Source organism: Corticium candelabrum, chromosome 9 (genome assembly GCF_963422355.1).
Source record: "Corticium candelabrum chromosome 9, ooCorCand1.1, whole genome shotgun sequence".
In the NCBI taxonomy this organism is placed as follows: domain Eukaryota; kingdom Metazoa; phylum Porifera; class Homoscleromorpha; order Homosclerophorida; family Plakinidae; genus Corticium; species Corticium candelabrum.
Window position 1 is genome coordinate 8,072,618 of NC_085093.1, and position 24,094 is coordinate 8,096,711.

At 40.3% G+C, this 24,094-nt stretch overlaps 3 protein-coding genes across 3 annotated transcripts in view; all 3 read left to right on the top strand.

Moving 5' to 3' along the window:
* Nucleotides 1–19,192, top strand: part of LOC134183974 (huntingtin-like) — a 26,726-nt gene extending 7,534 nt beyond the window's left edge. The window contains exons 10-46 of the mRNA XM_062651571.1: nt 1,485–1,605; nt 1,660–1,709; nt 1,776–1,867; nt 1,933–2,034; nt 2,090–2,127; nt 2,181–2,214; nt 2,294–2,391; nt 2,451–2,527; nt 2,583–2,752; nt 2,826–3,560; nt 3,875–4,141; nt 8,825–8,932; nt 8,998–9,075; nt 9,156–9,376; nt 9,429–9,498; nt 10,464–10,625; nt 10,687–10,742; nt 14,917–15,062; nt 15,119–15,258; nt 15,317–15,430; nt 15,482–15,604; nt 15,683–15,856; nt 15,911–16,061; nt 16,121–16,500; nt 16,557–16,657; nt 16,717–16,783; nt 16,854–17,027; nt 17,087–17,160; nt 17,222–17,348; nt 17,407–17,529; nt 17,594–17,695; nt 17,753–18,067; nt 18,131–18,199; nt 18,261–18,360; nt 18,423–18,500; nt 18,555–18,842; nt 18,895–19,192. Of these exons, the coding sequence (XP_062507555.1) occupies nt 1,485–1,605; nt 1,660–1,709; nt 1,776–1,867; nt 1,933–2,034; nt 2,090–2,127; nt 2,181–2,214; nt 2,294–2,391; nt 2,451–2,527; nt 2,583–2,752; nt 2,826–3,560; nt 3,875–4,141; nt 8,825–8,932; nt 8,998–9,075; nt 9,156–9,376; nt 9,429–9,498; nt 10,464–10,625; nt 10,687–10,742; nt 14,917–15,062; nt 15,119–15,258; nt 15,317–15,430; nt 15,482–15,604; nt 15,683–15,856; nt 15,911–16,061; nt 16,121–16,500; nt 16,557–16,657; nt 16,717–16,783; nt 16,854–17,027; nt 17,087–17,160; nt 17,222–17,348; nt 17,407–17,529; nt 17,594–17,695; nt 17,753–18,067; nt 18,131–18,199; nt 18,261–18,360; nt 18,423–18,500; nt 18,555–18,842; nt 18,895–19,145 (5,576 nt within the window). The 3' untranslated portion in view covers nt 19,146–19,192. The remainder of the gene's footprint in view (nt 1–1,484; nt 1,606–1,659; nt 1,710–1,775; nt 1,868–1,932; nt 2,035–2,089; nt 2,128–2,180; nt 2,215–2,293; nt 2,392–2,450; nt 2,528–2,582; nt 2,753–2,825; nt 3,561–3,874; nt 4,142–8,824; nt 8,933–8,997; nt 9,076–9,155; nt 9,377–9,428; nt 9,499–10,463; nt 10,626–10,686; nt 10,743–14,916; nt 15,063–15,118; nt 15,259–15,316; nt 15,431–15,481; nt 15,605–15,682; nt 15,857–15,910; nt 16,062–16,120; nt 16,501–16,556; nt 16,658–16,716; nt 16,784–16,853; nt 17,028–17,086; nt 17,161–17,221; nt 17,349–17,406; nt 17,530–17,593; nt 17,696–17,752; nt 18,068–18,130; nt 18,200–18,260; nt 18,361–18,422; nt 18,501–18,554; nt 18,843–18,894) is intronic.
* A 1,166-nt stretch (nt 19,193–20,358) lies between these two features.
* Nucleotides 20,359–21,906, top strand: LOC134183975 (uncharacterized). Its single transcript, XM_062651572.1, has one exon. It carries the CDS (start codon nt 20,359–20,361, stop codon nt 21,904–21,906), a length of 1,548 nt encoding a protein of 515 aa, XP_062507556.1.
* Nucleotides 21,907–21,984: 78 nt separating this feature from the next.
* LOC134183976 (uncharacterized) lies at nt 21,985–23,424 on the top strand. Its single transcript, XM_062651573.1, has one exon. The coding sequence runs from the start codon at nt 21,985–21,987 to the stop codon at nt 23,422–23,424; it is 1,440 nt and encodes a 479-aa protein (XP_062507557.1).
* Nucleotides 23,425–24,094: the final 670 nt, after the last annotated feature.

A 24,094-nucleotide genomic window follows, 5' to 3' on the forward strand; every position in this document is an offset into this window, starting at 1 on the left:
GATTCGTAGGAACTAAAATGTTCGTAAACTTCCCTTTTGCATCTTGAACATGTGCTTGGAAGTGGCAAGAGTCTCAATCAATATTCGGGTAGGTAGGTAGGTGCCTGTCAATGTATCGTCCTACTTTTTCTCAATATGTCTCTGATTTCTTGGCTTGCAAAACCAACTCGTCGACAGGATACTACCCTGAGCCAAGAAAGCTGTTTCTGCCCAACCCAACCCAACAAACAATGAAGACGATCATTCGGACAGCATTGTATGTGGATTTTCGTAACAAATTGCAAAGGATTTACCAACTTAAATTGTTTACCAACTTTTGTAGCCCAAATATCTATGCAAATCCAGAAAATTTGTTGATTTATGGTAATTGTATAGGGAGGAGCTGTACAAAATATTAAGAACGGATTTTACTGTCAATACATGTAGATGTGGAGGAGGACTTTTATATCAGTGCTGTCAACTGTCTAATTTAATGAAACATCTACCAGAAAACTGCAAATTTTTGATCTACCAATGCTGGATGGGCTCAAAATTGTTGGAAGTTGGCAAGACTGAGCCATTGTATGACCTTACTTAAGTGTGCCCCCCAGTGGGAACTGCATTACTGTGTGTGATGCAATAGAAATAATATTATTATTATTAAATGTGTGGTGCATAGCTGTGGTTACTTAGTAGTAGGCCTACGTAGGGAAATTTCAACTACTTGCTTGCTGTTGCATGGCAGTTGTAAACACTTTACAAGAAATCTTAGCAAACTGAGAAAGTAGTAACAACTTATGACACTTGCTGTTTGGAAATTACGTGAATTAAGTTGTAAGTGGTAGCTTACCAATGGCAAGTAGAAAAGGATGAACGACTTTGTTCATTATACACTGGTGGATCAAGATGGGGACGTATGCTGCTTACACTCCCTATTTGGATCAGCCATTGCTTGTTAGCAGCCACACTTAATACTTATTGCACAACTTTGATCAATGTTTAAAATTATCTCAACCAAAACAGCTTGGTTTGGGACCATGAAAAACATTACTAGACACATGAGGACTGCATGACACCAACAGCTGGTAGCGTGCGATACCTGACTTTGTAAGACGGAAGTTTGTGTGACAGAACATACACAGGCTCCAGAGCTGTACTCAAGCGCATGGCTTAGGAGCTGTTACAACAAGCCTGACCAACATGTCACAACAAAATTTATTTTTGTTTGCCATTTTAGCCAATTAGTTAAAGCCATGCTCACTAATTTATTTTTATGCTCCCTCTATTGCAAACTCTTGGACCCACCACTGATATACCATGGCTATTACGAAGGAAGCACGTTATATGTTATAGTCTAACAAATGCAGCAGTGTTGGGATGTAAACTGTTACTGTTAATGTAATTTGTATATAAGCATATCAGCACAAGGTTTAATTAAATGTAGAATGTTTTGTTTGTAAAGTGTATTTGTTAAAGGCAAAAGCACTGAATTCTTGTTGTGGTAGGTGGCCCTCCTCAGTTTATTAGTGATGTCTTACTATATGTTGCACACTCTGATCCTTCATTGAGAGGTGAAACTGCCATTCTGTTGGGTAGCTTGATTCTTTCCATCTTAGAAGAAAGCAGGTAAGGTTATCATGTTATTTATTTTACCAGTGATGTGATATGTGGTATTGGCAGGCTGCACTACATTACTTGGGAATCTCAAGTTTGTGAAGAATTTTGTTGTGGTTAGTAGACTAACTATGCTTTCAAATTGGCAGTAGTAACTTTGGTTATTGCATGTTGGTAAGTAGAGCCTCTACAAATGACTCAGCTCACAAATTTACTTGGGAAATGCTTGAGGGATGAGTCAACTGTTTGTCGCATGGCTTGTTGTGCTGCAAAGGTACAGGCAGCCATGATTATTATGCAAAAAAGTCCTGAACATGCTGAGTGCTTTTTGATGTTTAGCTTTGTCTTCCTGTCTTATTGTCAAGTAGTGATGGTGCTCTTGGTGTCAAACTACTGTTGAAGCTTCTTGATGTCAGCAAGACTTCATACTGGCTTGTCAAGGTTTGACACAATGTTGCTTCCTAATGTGTTTGTTTACTGGCATGAAATAGTGTAGGTGGAGCTAGCAACTGCAATAGCTTGTCTGGACTACAGGTATAGTGAATCTCACTGCAGTCTACTGTAAGTTAACAATTTATTTTCTTTAGAGTAGTGGCTGTTCTTCAAGGGACAACCATTCAGGTGCAGCTACGTATTACTTTACTTGATGGGGGCAAAGATTGTGTCACAAACTTTTCGTTAATGCTTTGATATTTGGTAGGGATTTGAGGTCCAACATCGAGTTCTTGAAGTTTTGTTGGAGCAGCTGAATGATGAAGACGCTCGTGTGCGACAAGCTGGTGCTTGTGCCTTTGTTCAGTTAGTTGTATGATGTGATTACTGTACTTTATGATATGGTGTATAATGTTATTGTATAGAATCATACCTCGACTATTTCTCTGTTCAAAGGACTTGGAAAAAGAGGCTATTGTAGAGTTTGCTGCTGAATTAGCAAGTATGTTGAATTGTGATTACTGCTGCTTACGTAATCATGTTTGTGTATGTTTTAGACAATACATTTTCTGCTATACCCAGCTTTGAAGCTGCTACACATGACTATTGTTTGAAGAATAGTAGGAAGGTGTCTCTGGTCACCAGTTCTGTCATTGAGACCAATTTGGGACATGTTGTAAATTTGCTGAACACAGCTTTACTGAGGGTGAATTCCAAAGAATTAGTGGTACTGGACGACATATTATGTAATGGTTTGTGCATTGTATATTAGTGGTGATTGTTTGGTTACTGTTCGTTAGATGGGATGCTGTCAGACACTACATCTTCTGGTGGACAATTTTCCAGTTACCCTTTATCCCAAAGCATGGTCTTTTGTTCATTTATCTATGCCTGTTGCATTGAACACACCTGCTGACTTTTGCACATCTGCAAATGGATCATCGCCGAAAGCCCTTGCTTCCTCTTCACTTGTTGCAGAGTCATCCAGATCAGGTCCATTGTCACTTTTTAAGCTACAGTTGAAGAAAGCTGCACCTGTTGTGAGTTCTACAGAAGTTTCAGCTAAAACTGGCATTGCTTCTTACAAACAAGGAGCAGATGAAGGTAAAGTGTTGTTTGTGAGAGCTGTTAGCCCACCACAATCTAGTCGTGGAGTTGAGGGGCTGTCATCTTTATTGAGTCAAGTCTTTACAAAGAACAAAAGATTATCATGCAAAGATCAGAAACCATTATCTGGTGGACCACTCGTAGTAGTAATGTCGTTGTTGAAGTCTTCATTGAGTTTGGATTTACAAGTTCATCAGGACATAATGTTGCTGTGTGCTAAGCTGTTGCATATGTGTGGTGTGCATGCACTGCTTGCTGGAGGACCTAAATCATTAGCCACAGCTGAGGAAAGTAATCTTGTTTGGTCTGGTTTGAGAGACAAACAGCTTGTTCCATGTATGGTGCAACTATTCACCCATCTTTTTCGATTGCTTAATGTACTTTGCCATGTAATGGAAGACAAAGAGCCATGCTCTGCTGAAGTTAAGGTAAGTTGTTTGTTGCAAGTTTGATTAAGTTGGGATGGCAACGTGTAGTGAGGGGAGTGACATAGGGGAAAGGAGGTAGGTAGAGGGGTGAAGAGACCACGTGAGAGAGGTGAAGAGACCATGTGAGAGAGGGAAGGCAGCTTGTTAGCTTAATTTGTTAACGTTGAGACTGTGTGGAATTGAAGCTTTAAATGCATGGGCTTTGAGCCTTGAATAGAATTGTGCAAGCATTATAGTTGAGTATAGTTAGTCAGTAGATATGTGGTTCATGTAAATAACTATTCTGTGTTGTTGACGCTTGTTCATTTTGTCAGATGAAAGATAGACTACTTTCAAACTCTGGTCCATCTGCAGTTCCTATTATGTTATCACCAAGAAGAAAAGGAAAAACTGAGAAGGACAGCAAGACATCTATTTCTGAGGGAGAAAAGGCTGGTGAGAAGATGGGTAAACTTGTAAAGGGCAAAGACAACGAGTCTGAAAGTGCTAGTAAGGAAAAGGTCATGTTGGGCACATTTCAGCACTTGCCGTATTACGTGTCACTGTATGAGTCATTGAAAGGCTCTTATGGCAATTACAAAGTGAGTGGATTGATTTCTTATCAATGTTTATTGAATTTTGTGTTCTGCCTATATCACAGTGGACCTATATCTTGCCTTTATTAAACTTAGCTTCATTCTTATTATAGTTTATTGTACAATGACAGTGTGTAGTTTCCTTCAATTGGCAGAAAAGTAGCTACAGACCCAAATAAACATAAAAATACTCTATCTAGTCATTTCAAACATCCTCTTTTATTTGGAATTACCATGTTACTGGTGAGGAGAACTTACAATTGTAAACAAAAATGTAAATTAAACTAGTCTACCCAAGTAAGTCAAGTGCAACAAACAATGGCTCTAATATCTAATTGGTAGCTGACTTAGTGCGTAGTGTAGATGGGTGCAGCTACAGTGATATAGTTGTTATCTTTATGTATTTTGGGCCTAGTGTAGAAGATGTGGACTGCTTTTTGATGGCACATTGTCAATAGCTCTTCTTGTTTTGTCTTTGAACTATGGCAACTCCTAATGTCAGTTTGTAGTGGTACACGGCCTCAGCATGATAGATAGAGTTTCCTTTGTGCTTTGAGTGGTTTATTTGGTAGAGCTCGTGCTATTTTGTCTCTGTGTTGAGATTGTCCTATTTTGAGATGTCTCTGCCTTTATCAATTAGCCACATGAAAGAGCAGCCTGTGACAGTTGTTTCCACAATAAGAGCTAGAGACATTTAGCAAGAATCTCATGATGGTCAGGTGCAGATGCCTCACAGCAGACTTCTAATTAGCCTCTGCTTTGATGAGGTCTACTGATCATAATTGCAATTTACTCCTTTGTACTGAAAATATAACTGTAGCATATGGGGTGTTTTACACTGCTTTCTGTTTATGTTGTTGGAGACATCACAACAACCCAGGCATGTAGATGCACTAAATTAGTTATACTATTAAGTCCACAACCAAGTTTGGTCATTGAATGATTATACAATGGTTGTTCTGTTGTTCTTTAACGTAAGGGATTGTTGACAATAATGCCAGATTGTGGCAAAATGGATGCAACAGGCTTAAAATTTAGTTTAATTAATTAACTTTTGTTTTGTGGGGTATGGTGAGAGGTTGTAGTGTTGGAAATATCTTCATTAATGTGTTGGTAGTGCCATGTTGCTAGTACTTTATAATGGATGATAAGAAGGAAGAGGCAAGTCAAACAGTGTTTTTGCTTAGTGCTTTGTTACTGGTAGACTTGAAGATAGCCCTGTGGTAGGTCAATATGTTTTAAGCTGGTTATCTGCTTAGTAACAAACTTGAAGTGTCATTGTGATTGCCAAGGTCAGACCTTAAGGGAGTAGACGACTGCAAGTTACAGTAGAGCCTTTTGTTTAGTATGGAGCATTTTGAACTAATATGGGACACTGCAACAAGCCACAACGCATTTTTTCTCTCATTGTTGATAAAACAGTAAAGACTGATCATTCATAAATCAGGTATATAGATTCAAGCTAATTATTTTACTCTGTACAATCACACACTCTTTTTGAGAAACAGTCTGATTCTCTAGAATCAGACATGACTGTTTACCTAATATGGAGCAGCTGCTTGTTTTCATCAGGTGAAATTAACAGGGACATGTCTGTTTTACCAATGCAAAGGCAAGGTTATCTGCACTTTATCTCTCCATAGTCAGCTAAAGAAGGGCAGATTGGAACACTTTATTACTTGAATGAAACACTAGTGCATTGCTGAAATTGATTTGATTTTAAAAGGCAAGGCAAATCCGTTCATTTCTTTTTGTAATTGAGCTCTACCTGTATGTAGTATAGTAGAGCATCTTCTCTATTTGCTTGGGTTGTCTACAAGGACAGCTTTTTGCTAAAAGATGATTCTTGCTGATGTTCTCTATGTATAAACTACCTGTCGCTTATCTCTTGGTTGATTCAAGAATGTTCTTTGGCAAACTCTTAGTTTCAAGTGAACTAGGTCTGTGTGGGAACACTGCGGGAGAGTTATTAGATGCAGGCCATTGTTATTATAGTTCTGAAGAATTTTTGCTTGCAGTTAGCTATTTGGAGGAGTACACTTTCGTGAGAGTTTGTGTGGGGAAATAACAAGCTATGTCAAGTTAGTTGGTCTGGCTATACAGACAAGATATGGTAGAATCCAGATACAGGAAGTCCATATACATGACCGCAGAGAGATTAGAGATTCAGTAGTATTCTACGCATCAATTAAATCAATACTTTTCAGTTAAATGATAATTGAAATTTTTGATGTCGGAAGTGTGCTTTAGGATTACTAACTTTGTTGGATCAGGTCTTGATGTTTCTCTAGTCAACTAACTTTATCGTCATTGGGTAGACTTTACTGCAGGATACTTGTTACACGTACTAAAAAGCATCAGTTCAATGTAGGCTTTGTAATAGTTACGTTCAGAAATGTTTAAGCTACATGTATATGCAGTTGTAGCTGTAGGTACGTTTAGACAATTGGCAGCTGTACTATCATATTATATCTTACATCCTGTTTTAGAGAATGCTGCCTTTCTTGAAATAATTGTACTGTAGGGAATTTTTAAAAATTAGTTTGAATCTAACATGCCTTCCTTTATGAATGATTGTTCTGTACTGTTCTATATCAAGAACAGTCAGAAATGGTAACTGTAATTTGCAGCTTTGTACCAGCATTCCATATTTGAAACATCTCATGTTAGGTATGGGATACTGATCTATATTGTATCACTGATCTTTAATGCTTTTTCATGGCACAAACACTCAGTACCGGCTCTTTGGAAGTGGTCCGGTTGAATATTTTTTTCCAAGCACGCAGACACGCACGCACAGACACGTATGTGCAGACAGACACAAAAGATAAGTTTCTTCTCACGTTTAATGCATAATCAGCTTCTTCAGAATGTCAGTACGTTAATTGTATAAGATGAAACATTGGTGGGAATTTATTTTGGCGGTTTGCTAAGAAATTAAGGGAGAAGGATATACCCTGAAAGAAGAAATTCGTGTGGGAGAAAAATTATGCTTTTTCTAGAAACATCACTACTTGTGCGGAATTAATTTGTGCGACAATAGTAGCAGGGGTAATGCTTCTCACTATTGCTCTGTCCTTCTTCATTCTCTCGTTCTTCTGTTGCTTCCACTTCTCCGTTGGCAACTGCTATGTCGCTGGCGGATAGACTGCCAGTGGCAGCAACCGGTGGCACAAACACTCCTCTGTCCTGTGGAGATTTGCGCTTGAAATAGTTCAAGATAGACATGTTACGTTAGCTGACATGACTGCAGTGTCCAGGTAGTGGTATGTGCGCGTTAGCCACGAGACTAGCACATGTTTTCTTACTGATCATGCGCAAGGGAAAAATATATTTGGAATTTATTTTGTGCGATGGGCTTGTGATCGCACTAAATCGCACGCATTTTTCTCCCGCACAAATTTCTTCTTTCAGGGTATTTGGATTTTATTTTGGCGGTTGGACATTGTTGTTTGGTAACTGATATATGTTTTACCATAAGTGGTCTTGATGTGTTTGTGATTGACAGCTGTATTCATGCGGCTCACATTTCCTTAACTTACTGCACGGTCTCCAACTACTGCATAGGCACAACAGTTGGCAAGCAAGGAGTACCTACCATCTTACTGATTCACTTGCCTGACAACGTCAACATATCCTGGAGGCCAAATTAATGGCTGATTTTATTGGCAGTCACTGACAAATCTGCCAGTCTGCCAAAATAAATTCCACGCCAATATTTCATCTGATATGGTATGTATGAAAATTGGACTTGCTATCTCATGAAGGATGAAATGTAGCGAAAGTGGTCTTTCTTGCTTCATGTTTTGTGATGTAGTCTTTTGCAATAGACTTCAAAGCAAGTCTGTTGATCATATTTTGGTGGCAGTGCAAATCATAAGATTTTTCAGTTTTGCCTGACTGTCTTGCTCTTTAAACAAACTTTGGTAGACTTTTTAGGTTAATTAGTACATTAGAATTAAAATAATAAACTTTTTGTGGAAAACTATATCCAGAATTTTCCTAACTTGAAGAATCAGTTTTTACATTTATGGTGAGCAAGAACATGCCTGCTAGCTGCATGTATGTGTTCTGATCTACAAGGCTGTATATATAGGCACTTGATATGATGCTGCCTACAGAGTGATTAAATAATAACTTATGTAATCAGCTAAATCTTATTCTGAAGTTGTCAGGAATGGTCCATTGGTGAAAGTACAAATATTGAAAAGTTGTCCGGTTTCAACCGGACTGAAACTGGACCAGTGTCTATGTCTCTGTTACGTGATACTTTCACTAATCCATTTGCCACTATATACTGGTTGGAAGCTTTCATACACTTATTCCTTCTATTGAGAAAGTATGGAGAATGCAAGATGGAGAGAGTGTAGGAGAATGCACAGTATTAAAGCTGAGCTTGATGAGAAGCAATGCTGGCAGGTTGCGATTGAGTTTTGCAAACTCTAAACATAACAAATTAAACATTTGGGTGTGCTTTCATGATCCAGCCATTATTTAGACTTTGCCGACCAACTGACTATGTGTAAACTGCAGCATTTGCAAAATTGCAATGTAGTTTAATACGCTAGAACTAGTCATTGCAATAACTGATTAACGTTTTCAGCAAGTATTGCTACATATGGCTGTTGTTTCTATTGTAATTTCAAAGGCTTGCTAGACAATGGCAAGTGTACATTGTGATCCTTGTAGGTTACCGTGGATTCTTCAGTTCCAGAGAAATTTGGCTCTATGGTGAGGGCAGTGCTAGAGTCGTTATCGCTTATATTGAACCTTGCTAGTGTGGAAGATCTTGGCAAGGTGGCCACTTGTGTAATCATGTGCCTGTTGTCATTGGCTGATACTAGTTTTGTGTTACTTTACAGTATGTAGGAGAAGTTGTTAGCTACATGTGTACTACAGTGCAGTTTTGTCCTTCTGAAACTTACTTTTGTGTTGAGCAAGTGAAAGATAAATTCTATCATGTGTTGTTTGACTGTTTGTTTTATAATTTGTTTCTCTTTCTCTAACACCATTGTGTCAGTTGCTGAATGGTTTGTTTGGAACCAACCCTGCTGGGCAATCGAATTCTCTTTCAGTCCATCCTAATAAGCCACTTATAAGCAGCCACTTATCGACTCCTTATGAAGTTTGCATTACTCAGCCATATACATGGATGAAAAATAGAGTCAATGACATCAAAACAACAGCAAGGTATTTTGAAAACATGCAGGCTTCAACAACAGACAGCAGGCCAAGTTCAAGGTGTATATGTTAGTGATTAGTTGGTGTTGTACCTGACATTGCTGTTATTCAGTTCATTTTTGAAATGGGTGAAAAGTAGGAAACGAAAAGGAGCATCTACATTTGTGGGTCGCCTTGATGTTGTAAGTAGTTTTCAAGTATTTATCCTGTTGTTTAAAGTTTAAGTGTGTTATCATTGCAATACCGGTAAGTCAATATCATTGTATTGCTTGCTGCAAAGGTGTCATAACAAATGACCAGCATAATGAGTCTTGTACTAGTAATTAAAGCTGTGTTTGCACCATTGCTTCCACAGCTATGAGCCTTCTGGAAACCACGAGAGGATTGTCTTGAAGAATTACGAATTTAGACACAACTTTTTAAGTGTGCTACTTGAAAATTTTTATTTAAAATCATACAAAGTGACTGGCGTTTTCACGTGATTGCAAAGTCCATAAATAGTGTGTATGTAGGTTGACCGTTGTCAAAGGCTAGTACTGAGTGCTATCACAGATGGGACTGTTGCTTATGGTTACGTAATGTTTGGTTTCTGTACGAATGTCGTAACAAAAGCATTTAATTTTGCATTAGCAGTTGCTGACAGGTAAGGTCTGTTGTTTTTTCTGACAAGATCTCGCAATCACACATGCACAAACATGAGTTACACTCTCTGGTAAGAATCTCTTTTATGAATGTTTCTCAGATCTGATTGGTGGTTCGTCCATTGTCTGTGGTTGCCATGTAGGATAAATCACAAATACTGCTTGACGATTGGACCGTATTGAGGGCATGGCACATTCCTGAGTGTGACAGACATAGTCACACCCACACACATAGCCTCAGACTGGAAGTCATTCCAGCCATATATTTTTTTAGTAGACCACTTGCTAAGTCACGTGACTTTTACAGAGTTTCGCTTTATGGCTTGTAGCTGAAATTATCTTATGTGTAGTAACATGCTGCTAGTGTACAGTATTAATACAAATTTACACCAGCATCAGGTAGTTGCAAAGTGTTAAATGCCACTTTCTAATGAACTTTTCTTACTTATTGTATTAATTAATGTGTAAATTAGGGTAATATGGTAACATTATGTATTGTGTTCCAGGGTCCAATAATGAAGTATATTGGCGTTTTTGAACCTCTGGTAATTCGCTCGCTCAGGCAATACACAGGGACGGGAGATGCAAGTCTCCAGAAACAAATTTTGCAACTGCTTATTCAGTTAATACGATTACGTGTTAATTATTCAATGCTGGATGCAGAGCAGGTTTTATTTCACCCATATCTGCTATAGCTGTGTATGATAGGCTAACACAGGTGTGCTTTAGGCTTTTCTGAAATATGTTGTAACTCAAGTGGAACACACTGAAGATGGCCATGTTCGGTTAGTAGAATTATAGTATTTTTGTTATGAAGTACATTAACAACTGATTGAGATGCAAACACTAACACAATTTTTGGCAGACTTTTGATAAGCAGTATTAGCAGGTAGGTTTTGACGTAATCAGTAGTGTTCTTGCCAGTATAGGGTCATGCCCGCGTTGTGCCGGTTGGGGTAGTGAGACAGTTGGTTGAGAGACAAATTGTAGCTATTATTGCCAGTTGGGAGCAGAGATGGTGGGTGTGGTCCATGAACAAACATCTTAGTTGTAGGGTGGAAATGCAGACCAAACATTCAAATGCTATGCTCTGGGTGTTGGGGTTTGTATGGGTCGTTTCTGGGTTGTTAGTGCAACTCGCACATGGCATATGGCTTATCTGTTGCAGAAACGAAGCTTTATCTTTCCTGGTGGCATGCTCCAGGCTTTTTGCGTCCTCCTCTTCTTGTCATCATTGGCTAATCACTGATCTTGGCATGTGTACACCTGTGCTGTATCACATTTTTCGGGTGGTGTTATGAAAGACACCATATTTTGACATGCCCTACCTTCTACAAAGATGAGTCTTTGCCTAGTTAGGCCATCTAAAGAGCTGCAGATTATATAAGGGTGACGTTTTGGTTCCAGTTAATAGTAGTAAATATGCATGATAGGAACTGTTTATGAAGTAATCTATCCTATCTTGAAGTTTGCCAATTGGAAGTGATGTCATCTTTTATGTATGATGTCATAAGTTAATTAGCATTACCAGTTGAGACAAAATCCTGGCAAGAACACTGAAGTGCATAGGAATACCTGGTTTAGGTGTTGAAGACTTGGCCAATAGTCTATTAATGGTTTGGTCATTTCACAATCATGTAAGTTACACATTTACTTATTTTCTATCAGACGTGCATGAAAACATTCAAGGCTTTTACAGAAATTTCAGATTGGTGTTTTAAAAAATGGTACGGCAATGCTCATTTTTTGTACTCGTATTAATTGGAAAAGATGTCAGATACACTGTAGCCTCGGTATTTCAGACTGCTTCTGCACATGATGGGAGGAGAGAGTGAGGGGAGAGAAGAAAGCAGTCTGGGGACAGCTCTACTATAAGTGACTTCGGAAGAGGCACGATTGCTCAAGTTCAGAAACATCCACTCCAATCAAAACCACCGCTAAAAAACAGCCAATCAGCACTGTAGACAACTGCTGACGTAAATGAGTACTTTGTAATTATCTCTAAGCGATTCTCAGACGACTGTAATAGCTCAGTGGGGTGCAGCTAACACAAATGCAACGCGCTACTTGTTTCGACATGATAACTCAGTAAATGCTTGTCAGACGTTACCTGACGATAAAGCCATTGCAGCGGCTGTTCCGACTACTTTGTCTCCTTTGGTGTTGAAGCCGGGAAGACCCTTCAACTGCTTGCTAAGCGATTCTAGTACGAGGTTGCGACGTCTTTGCCTTCTCCCTACCAGATTCAGTAAAGTCACTCATTTTCTACATTCTCCCGTTCGTTTGTAGTCGGCTGGTAGCAAACAGTTTCTGGCAATATCCCACGAGCCATCTGGTGCTTGTTACTGTTCCTAATGAACACGGGTAATTATCGATTATGATGAGCACCGCCTATTTCCGAAGTCACGTACAATAGAGCTTTCCCCAGGCTTTCTTCTCTCCTCCCACTCTCCCCTCCCATCACGTACAGAAAGCTGTCTGGAATATTGAGGCTAGATACCCTGAGATTCTTAGCTAATGAGAGCATATGGCGAAAGTGACATACAAGAGCTTTCAGATGTTTATGGTCAACTATGCAACATAGTGGTATCGTAGCCAGTGATGGCATGTAAATCCACTAATGCAGAGCAGAGATCTGGACCCAGGCTGGCAGTCATAGCATGAATTGGAATAAAACAAGTGCGCTCCTTTGTTCTTGTGCTAAAGAATACCTCTCAACATCATCCCCAGATGACACGCTATCATTGATAATGCTCTCGTTTTTCACAGTTTGCTTGCCTGGAAGTATAATTAGATCAAGAACCTTCTTGTGGGTGTATGTCTGGTAACAGCGAATGTGATACAGTACACCCCATTGGAAAGAGCAGACTCGTGATGTCGAAGAACCTTCCAAACTGCATCTCTGCGGACGTCAACTGTGTTGAGTAGCATTATCCAACTGCTCTCAGTGAAGTGAGTTAAGCCTGGTTCACAATATTGACACCGACATCAGGGTCAACATCAAGGATGCCATCTTCGTCGAGGTGCTGTCCTTAAAGTTTGACACTCAGCTGAGCGTCAGCGTCATATTGTGAACCAGGCTTTACTTTGCCACTCTCGTGTGGAACAATGTGGCTGGCACAGCTTGAATGATTTAGTTCAATACTTGCTGCCTTCTCGGGGTGCACAGCATTCAGCAAGAACGTTGTCTTGTCATTCACAGATAATGAATTCGTGAAAGAACAACCAGTGTAGCATGCATTAGCTAAAGACTGCTATCGTTATCTAAACGAAAGATGCTTGCTGCAATTGTTATCTAAAAGTAAGGAGTGATTACAATAACGTTGGTGTTGAATGAAAAGGCACACGTGTTATATTTCGGTGTTGCTCTACGGTCATGCGTTCCGCCTGCCAAGGACATTTCTGCCTTCCATCTTGTATGTTCTCATTAATTTATCTAAGGCCAACATTCACAGATTGCAATCTTACATAGTCCTCATATGGACGTGTAAAGCTGAAATTGTTAGAAGAAAGTTGCAACACAATGTGCCAAATTACGTGTTGACCCCTGGCCTAAATGTTCTGTCGTCCACTCACTTCCGGGTCAAGTGCAACAAGAAAATGGTCAAGATAGTGCTTTGGCGTTCAACAGCAAGCTATCTTAAGATGGTAAATGGTAAATGTGTGGATAAAGAACCTAACACACCTGTCGTTAGCTTCCTCGAAATGTCAAGTACGAGTAGTGAAACTGCCATGGTGGACAAGAATGCGATTCACATTTCTTGTTGTACTAGAAATAAAGACTGCATGTTACAGGACATGGTGCACCCTAAGCTGTTTCCTTGTTCTGCTTCGTTCTGATACAACTTGAAATTGTGCCTCGACGATGGTTGACTCCTCGAAAGAGACCCTCATGTACACCACCCACTCCATGTCATTTGTCCGTCTTGTCGTTTACCTTAAACAGACAGTTCAACAGCCTTCTTTATTTAGTAGCGTGTCATTTGGGGTTCTACACCGGGAACCGGATCTCTAAACCTGTTGTTGGTATTTGCTAGAGGTACCGCAATTAAGATGTCTCTGAACTTGTCTGGTTTTACAATATCTCTGGAACAGACAAAGCATTACAAGAGTGTTGTGGCAGGGTTGCTACACTTGTTTTGGAAATAGTACTTAGGTAGCCTGTGAATACCATGGTCTTGCATATTTGACTAAAACCACACCTATTTAGGTCACACCTACCTCTGTAACCACATCTAACAAACCTACATGATCACAGTTAACTCAATAAATGCTACACAATGATGATGACGATGTAAGATCATGTTACATGTAAGTATCTCAAATATTTACAGTTCTTCAGTTTTATCAAACTTTGTTCAGTCCTCAGTCACCATGAAGTGATACCTAATCCATTCTAATAATTTTTACTTGCAAGGTGCTGTCATAGTAGTATCCACTCATAAATCAACAGAATTAACTAGAATTTAGCAGATTTGTTATTTATAAGTCCATTGGAATTTTGTGCTAGAAAATGTGTATGGGTCATTTCGCATATTTAGTAGGGGCTGAGAAGTGTCGTTTTATAAGGGTTGTGTAAAAATATGTAGGAGTGGCAGCTCTGAGTTTGGTAGGTTGATTTTCTTTACTATCAATAACAGTCTGCATAGCTGGGAAAGTAAGTTATCACCCAGATGAAACATAGAATTGAATGCATAAATATAGGCTAGCCTTATTATGTTGAGCAAGGTTAGACTGGTTAAAATGATCTAGGAGTGGTAGTTTGTAATTTATGCAAAGGCTTCAAAGATCAGTATTGAATTTAGTGAACATAAATGGAACACTGCTTGGTGAGACCATCTGTGGTGTTGCTCTGAAGTATAAGGTGGAAAAAGAGGGAAGGCAAAAATTTTGCATGCATGCCAGGAAGCTTTAGTTGGATAATGGTATATTGCTAATCAAGTAATGTGTGACGTCCAGGGATGCTGTGAGCCTAATTCCGTACATTTTTCGGTTTCTTGTATTGCTGTCATACGAGCGTTCTCAAGCATCATCAATAACTGTGCCACGTCTTATCCAATTGTGTGATGGTGTCATGGCTGGAGGACAAGCTGCTAAGGCTTATGGTACAACAATGTTGTTTTTTGATCATGTTATTTATGTTATGATCCATTAATTACAGCAATACCATCTCTGAAACCTGTTGTGCATGACTTATTTATTGCTCGGAACTTGGGTACCTCTGGTGAACCTGATGTTGAACTTGAAACACAAAGGGAAGTTGTCATGAATATGTTGAGTAGAATAGTTCAGCATCATGAAGTTAGTTTACAAACTAAATTTGTGGCTTTGTGTTTATCATTTTGGCAATGTGAGACAGGTTCTGTCTTTGCTTATAACAGTTCTGCAGACTTCTCGCAGCTCATTGCAAAAGTGGACTGATCGGTCTGCAGTGATCATAAGTCACCTTTTACCTCGATTGAAGCAGCAACAGGTATGATTGTTGACTTCAATTACATTATTGAAACTAATTATGCTGTTTTAGGTTGAATTAGAAAGTCATTCAGCAATTACCACACTGCATGTTTTGTTTACCTCATTGGCTACCTCTGCATTCCAACCTATCACGTCATTTGTAGAACTTCTCTTTAGAGAGCCTCTTCAGAAGGTATGTGGCGGGTAGATCAATAGCTGTTATTAGCAGAACATAATTTGCCTATTATGTATTGTCAATTTGTAAATGAAGGATTCGAGAGGGCTTTCAAGATGGCTTTCTGGGCTGTTAGTGTTGCTCAGAGTGATTTTAGCAGTGTGTACAGAGTCAGAATTACTGAACGAGATAGAAATGATTGATACAGCAAATTGGTTGGGTGACACATGTCACTTCTTGGGAGACTGCCCTACTACAACTGCTTCTGATGTATAGTGGTTTGTAGCAATTTTGTTACTCTTATGAATATGGTTGTTTTGCTAGATCCTGGCTTGGCACTTGTTTGGCTTGGTGTGCTTTCAGCTGGAGTTACTGCAACGGCAATTACAACAGCATCAATCTGTTGGAGGCATTGGAGAGTTTGTTTGTGAATTAAGCATACAATTTGTTCTAACTATACGTCTTGCATTAGAAAGTGATGGTTGAACTCTTTCATCAACTTCAGTTGTGATGATGACAATTATTTGTCTGTAGATTATCCATCTGTTTTGGATAGTACAAAGAGGATCTGCCGACAGTTGGAAGGCATGATGAAGTACTTAAACTCAAAGTACTTTTTGCTAATGAGCTGTCGACCTCTTTTCGTTGTTTCTTGGTGTCATTTACTGAGTCTTATTGAATACAAGTCAGAATGGTGGGATTACTTGTCTGCACCTCTAATATCTTTACCTCTTATGTCAGCCACCACATCTTCAAACAACCAGAAGGTTGAAACTGAATCATTAGAGACGTTTTCGTCTGGTGGAACAGATGTTTTCGACTTGACATCTCAGTCGTCGCCATCTAGTGAATATCTTGGTTTGAGGTGGAGGCTTGTTAAAGAAGTTGCCTTAGCAATACAATCACAACAAATGGTTGGCATTAACGTTTAAAGTTAGTTGTTTTGTTTTGACAAGATGTAGCTGTGTAGGTACTATCAGGCAATGAAAGCTCTATAATCGCATTTATTCAAACTAGCGCTTGTGACTTGGTTTGCTTATTGAATGAAAAGCCTGTCAAGGAATTGTTTAAGTGAGCTTTTGTAGATGTGAAATGATTGCCAATGACTTATAAGTAAGGTTGTCTGACAGAAGAGTACAGAACAGTCAACAGTTGTCTAGTGCTTTTGTTGAGGCTGTACGCCAAAAGTTTTTGCAGGTACTAGAAACTACATGGTTGTCATAATTGTTTTGCTGTGTTGTTCTATTTTGGTGAAATATATGTTCAGCTGCCCACTCATTTACAGAAGAAAATACTTATGAGTCTTTGTTTTGTTCATCCTTCTTGCACTGGAACTGTTCTATGTTTCATTCTGCATACTGTGAAGTCTTGTGTGCTGATGCCTATTGTGGAAGCTGTGTGTTCAAGCTTAGTTATGAGCCTGACTGAACTGCAATGTCAGGTAGCTGCACTAATGTCATGTTTTCTGCTTGTATAGTACAATCAGATTGGCCCTTTCAGGATAGCTGCCTTTATGTGACCTCAGGAGAGGTAATTGAGATACAAAAGGAATTGAATGTAGCAAAATGCCCTAGGTACTTTGTTTGTTGTCTAATTTTGCATATTGCACTGAGTGGTTTGTTATTTTTGTGCCAGTTTTAGATTCAAGAACCTTTTAGAACTTCTGAATTCTGTAACAGCTCAGCTAGGAAAGGAGATTATGGAAGTCACACATACTCGAACTGCAGGTGCCCAGAGATTTGTTGCACCTATAGCTGACCTGGTGAACATAGTTGACATCACGGTATTAATTCATGTATGATAGTGAATCATCTACATAGGAAAGCTATGCACAATATGTTTTGAGTGTGTGCTGTAATCTCAAGTCACCTCCATCCACATGTGAAGCTCATCTATTGCATTGTCTCCCAAATAGTGTAATACTCAATATTCTTCGCAATGAGGTATTGATTAAGTGCTGAGGCAACATGTAATTGTGTGACTGAAATATCTATGTTATTTTAATAGAGATTTGATATGTCTCTGTTGAAATTATGCATTTCTGTGGGAGCTGAAATTACTGTGCAATTGCTTTCCAAGCAAGGAAGTCTTGAGGAGTATGAATTGGAGGTTGTTTAATGTGCCAAAGTTTTTATAGCAGGTGCTTTAACATTGTTATTCGATTAGTTGGAACAAGTTGGCTTTGAATCAACAGGATATTTTGATGAGCATGGCATCGATCACTTACTAGATGCAGCAAAAGTTGTTCTTTTTGAACAGCTGGAAGGCTGGTTTTCACAACGTAAATCTGCATGTATGTCTCAGAGTGGTGATGTAACATATACGCAGCACAGTCAATTGGGGCATGATAACCAGGTGTTAGTTGTTCACATTTCCTCAGCACTTTGTGAATATCTGGGTTATGTTTCTGACATACCCAAAGCGAACATTTCTGATGGCGGAATTGAATGGATGGTGGACTTCTCACTAGCTTGTGTAAAGGTGTTTGTCTCTGCTTTTGCATTTTATCTGGTAGTGACTGTAATGTGCTGCATTCGATTCTAGCATGCATTATTTTTGTGGGGGAAAGTGCCAACAGAAGACTTGGCTTCATTGCTCAGCTGCTCAGCTAAGGTGCTGTATTGTCTAGGAATTTTATTGACATTTATTTCATGGCATTGCTATTTGCTGATAGATACTTGAGAACCAAGCCATCTGCTATGCACTATGTAAGTGTGACCATAGTGACTGGAGCTATCAGTTTGTGGACAGTCTGTTTGAACTGATTGAGTCATGTATGAAGAAATTATGAGCAATATATAGTGAATTAGTGAATGAAATTAGTGGTATGTTGCAGTGCTACCTTATGGCCAGACACTTACGATTCAAACTGGACAAGCACCTGAGGCATCATATGTTGAAACTGTAGAGTCAGGTGGGTATTTGCTCTTTGATCTCTTTATTTTGTTATGCTTCATGCCTGTTGTAGGAGTAGATTGTACATCTCAGGTGTATGAGAGAATATGCCTCCTAGTTCACTGGTTGAGTGGTAATCGGTGGCTCACTGTCACAGACGGTGTCCTTGCTCCTCTACGATCCCTTGTGATCAGTTTAGCAAGGCTGCCTGCCTTGGAAATTTATGCACGATCTCCAGCAGTGATTTTCTTGAACATCAATGCCATGGGCTGTAATAGAAGTGGTGTGCCTATTCTCAGCTCTGAGGACTTGCGGGATGAGGAAGTATTAAATGATTATGTTGCTCGGGTTTTGGCATTAGGTCAGTTTTTGTGCATTGTTGGTATATAGAGTTAATGAGTAGTTATTTGCAGGGTGGAGGAATCGGCAGCAGTTTGAATTGACTTGGGTTACGCTTCAAGGACTTTTGAGCCCACCTGGACCTCTTGATGAGCTGCCTGCTGAAGAAACTGTGGAAGTACATAAAGTTATTTGCATTGCTCTACGTGCTATTACGTGTCTCCTGATTCAAACCACATTTGAACCAATGCCTGGATATCCTGCTGTCAGTAAAGCAATGCACTCACCTAGGCAGAAAGAGCTGCCATTTCTTGGAACTAGGTAAACTGAATGACATTACATTCTGCTGGATATAATAATGGTACACTTGAGCCTCCCTAATCCAGACCTCTGAGATCTGGACACCTCCCTAGACCGGACACTTTTGCCCAGCGCATATCAGGTCTTGGGACTCCAAGAAACTCCCCGTTCATAACACTCAATTCTCTTGACTATAATCACGTGCCAGTGCGTAAGAGAATGCATATTTAACATATGTAATTCTGTTAGAAAGTACACATGTACATTACAGTGTAGTACAAGCATGCATACTGGATGCAGAACTGGTATGACGTTCACCAATCCCTACATTAGAATGGTCTGGGATTCCAAGGATATAACGCGCGTTACCTATCTTTATCTTCTGGACAGTTCTGGCTGGTCCCATACTGTCCGGATTAGGGAGGTTTGAGTGCAATAGTAGTAGTGGTAGTAGTTAAATTTTAGAATTAAATATGTGTTTAATTAATGTAATAGTTTTGCGTATGTTGCACACAGTACCTTTGCTTAATTATTTATCTTGTTGATAGAGTTTGATTTTCAAGTACACGAGTTCTCTCACAGTAGTAGTAGTAGTAGTAGTAGTAGTGGTAGTAGTAGTAGTAGTAGCAGTAGTAGCATGCGTGTAGTCTGGCGGTTGGTTCAAATTTCGCTCTTCGAGTTGACGTATTCTTTGGCTTTCGAAACGCTCTATATTGGTCAATTACGTCATGACCAAGTGCTGCTGGTGTAACAGCAGTGGACGGTGCAAGAATTGCCGCTGCGCAAAGCGAGGAGTTGAATGTAAGAACTGCAATCCCAGAAACCACGGCCGGTGCATGAATGGGAAGACGTCACCTTTATCTCACGATTCAAAGAATGCATCAAAGTCGTCAGTGTCTCGTTCTGGCTCTTGTGATAGTCTGTCCTCAAACAAGACACCTATGGATCAACCTGTCACCACCACTCTGGTATGTGACACACGTGAATCTCTAGAAGTTTCTAGAAGATCTCAGACACCTATGTCTTACTCTGAGGCACTTCAAAAGGATTTGACACAATGTTCATCACAAAAACGTCAGTCTCAGTCTCTTTGTTCGGATAAGCAGATGTCCACAGCTTCTACGCCGCTTCAGCAGACAAATCCGAGTAACGCTTTTTCTACTAGTTATGGAACGGCTCTGGATTACTCAGGTCACTCGCCCAGCAGGAGTGTACTTGTTGCGGAGACAGTGGAATCAATGAGGAATGCATCTCTAAGAGCACGCAGAATTGTCAGCATGAACGACAGGGAGCTAGGTAGCTCAAAGAGCCCGGTTCAAGTAGAGGAAGCTCCTCCAGTCATTTCAGCAGAGACTGGAACTGCATATCAGTCTGTCACACAACAAGAAGTCGTTCTTCATGAAGCTTCTCAAGATCAATCTAGTGATGCCATTGACCTGCCAGCTATCCCTCAGTACAGAGTGTTACTGCCTCCTAATTTCAACTGGGGTGGTGTACCTGGAGCAGATATAAAAGATCAGATAGACCAAGCATATCGTGAAGTCGTTCATTGGAAACGGAATTTATTTCAAGTGCCTTACGGATCCTCTGGTGGACACTTCGTTTCTGAACTTACAAGGCTATTTTATGCATTTGCAAATGAATCTGATCTCGAGTCAGTCGCAATAACTGCTGCTATGCTCATGCCTCATCTGTTGCTCCAAAGACCTCACACTAGATCCAGTGTACAACAGAACTCCTCTTGTTTAAGTCGTCGATTGGAAACCTGGAAAAAGGGTGACATAGGAGGTTTGATTGCAGAAGGCAGAACGATCCAGTCTCATCTTCGATGCCACAGTACTCGGAATTGTCCTCAGGATAGAGAGTGTGATCAATCAAGAAAAGTTGCACTTTTGTTGCAAAAGGGAAATATCAATGCTGCCCAGCGACTCCTATCAGATGAGGACAACTGTGGTTTGCTAGAACTAGACGAATGTATTCCTGGCTCTCACAAGTCAGTTAGAGATGTTCTGAAAGACAAACACCCTGACCCAGCTCCTATGTTTAAGGAAGCTGTCCTGGACTCCAAATCTCAGGCACCTCCTACACATCCCATTCTCTTCGACAAGATTGATGGCTATCTCATTCGTGCCATGTCACTTAAATGCCAGGGTGCTGCAGGTCCATCAGGCTTAGATGCGGCTGCATGGAGGCGTTTGTGCACTGGATTCAAAGTCTTGTCTAGAAATCTCTGTGACTCAATAGCTTCAACAACTCGCAGGATTGCAACGCAGTTTATCGACCCGAGTGGGATTTCGGCTCTGGTTGCTTGCCGGCTAATACCCCTGGACAAGAGACCTGGTGTCAGACCAATTGGAGTTTGTGAAACACTTCGTAGAATAATTAGCAAGGCTGTCCTGAGTGTGGTAAAGTCAGATATTTTGAACGTAGCCGGACCCCTACAACTCTGTGCTGGTCAGAACGTCGGATGCGAGGCTGCCATACACGCTATTCGAGGTATTTATGATGAAGATGAAACAGAGGCCGTGCTATTTGTAGACGCAACCAATGCTTTCAATACTTTGAACCGTCAAGTTGCTCTGGCTAACATATCTGTCAACTGCCCAGCCATCTTTCCAATCTTGGCCAACACGTATCGACAACCTTCTTCATTGTTTGTAGGTGGAGAAACGTTGCTTTCTAGTGAAGGAACAACTCAAGGAGATCCCTTAGCGATGCCAATGTATGCTCTGGCCACAATTCCACTTCTAAAGAGTGTGCAGACGAATGGTACAAAGCAGGTATGATATGCAGATGATGCAGCTGCTGGAGGCTCGCTAGACTGTCTACATAAATGGTGGAACAGGTTGGTTGACTTAGGTGCTATGTTTGGATATCTTCCAAATCCCAAAAAGTCATGGTTGCTAGTGAAATCAGGAAATATTGACAAAGCTACACATCTCTTTGAAAATACCAATATCAACATTACTACAGAAGGACAAAAGTACCTTGGAGCTGCTATTGGAAACAAAGATTTCTGCAATAACTTCCTGCAAGAAAAGGTGACCAATTGGAAGTTACAAGTAGAGCGACTCAGTTGCATTGCCCAAACTCAACCACAAGCTGCTCACTCGATATTCACACGGGGTCTGATTGGACGCTGGAAATTTGCACTCAGAACCAATGAAAACTTTGCAGCGTACCTTAATCCTCTGGAGGAGGCGTTACGATCCAAACTGATTCCCGCCATAACCAATAGAAGTACTCCAGGAGACAAGATGAGAAGGCTTTTTGCATTACCACCTCGACTAGGCGGCCTTGGAATTGTAGATCCACGTTCGTTGACTTGTGAGCTGGAATACTCAAAGTTAATTTGTGCGCCACTGGTCAACCGAATTGTGCAACAAGAAACAAACCTGGATAACGTTCCTACCAAGCAGAATTCTATGAAAGCTAGCATTCGCCAGCAAAAACATCTAGCACAAAAGTCTCATTCTGAAATCACTGTCAATGATCTATCTGTGGAATTGAAACGTTCAGTTGAATTGGCCTGTGAGAAGGGTGCCTCCTGCTGGCTGACCGCAATCCCACTAGAGCAACACGGATTCACTTTGCACAAATCTGCGTTTCGGGATGCCCTGTGCCTCAGATACGGTTGGCACCCGTCCAACCTCCCAGACATATGTCCATGTGGATCTAAATTCTCAGTAGATCACTCTCTGTCATGTCCAACAGGAGGATACCCCAGCATCAGCCATAACGAGGTCCGCGATTTATTTACCAACTTGTTGACAGAGGTTTGCCACGATGTACACAAAGAGCCCGTTCTGCAACCTCTCAACGGCGAGGTGTTTCAAAAACGCTGTACTACCTCTGACGAAAATGCCAGACTTGATATTGCTGTCAGTGGATTTTGGGGTGGGCACTTCCAACGAACTTTCTTTGACGTCAGGGTCTTCAACCCTAATGCCTCATCCTACAAATCAGTGCAGATCCCGTCATTATATAAACGGCAGGAACAAGAGAAGAAAAGGCGATACGAGGAACGAATTAATAACGTGGAGCTTTCATCGTTCACGCCAATCATTTTAGCATGCACTGGAGGATGCAGTAAACTGACGTCTATTTTTTTGAAAAGACTAGCCTCACTTTTATCGGAAAAGCACCACACCGAGTACAGCACAACTATCAACTGGCTGAGATGTCGACTGTCATTTGCACTCCTTCGGGCCTGCGTGATGTGTTTGCGAGGATGCAGGTCCAAGCTTCACAGAACCTCAAGGGACTTCAACATTCTGCTGGAAGCAGCAGAAAGTAGATTATAGAAGACTGTTTATCTCAAAGTTGTTACAACCTAGAAACTTGTTGCTATAGAGGAAGCTTTTACATACAGTAGTAGTATTTTGAAAAAAGTAGTAGAGATTTTATTACTATTAGTAGTAGTAGTAGTAGTAGTTTATTCAAGTAGTAGTAGTAGTAGTAGTGTGTTAGCAGATGCCGTTTGATTGTTCAAATACACCAGTTCTCTCAGTAGCAGTAGTAGTAGTAGTAGTAGTAGTAGTACTCAGCAAAAGCATCCACCGGTCATGCCCATACTACAAAAGCCACTACAACGGCACTCAACACAACACTATATCAATCCATTCAATTAAACAAACCCACTTAAGTCAACGTCACAATCTACTTAGTGAGGCAAGCCTCACTGTTGATTAAATCCATGTCATGACATTTTGGAGGCCTGTGCTTGGCTGATCTACTTCCGCGAATGCACAAAACAGAAGATCTTATTAGAGAAAAGCTGATCCGACATCTCAGAAGTTCCATTACTGAACTATATTTCTTTTCAGTTTTGTTGGCAATTAAACTGGCAAGATGTTTGTAGAAGGTGGAAGTTTCAGAGCCCATGCCACCGGTAGAGGAAAAAACTAACGGAGTGAAGCTGGCATGTTCCACTTCCAGTACTCGATGCGCATATTCACATTTTTTTCCACATTC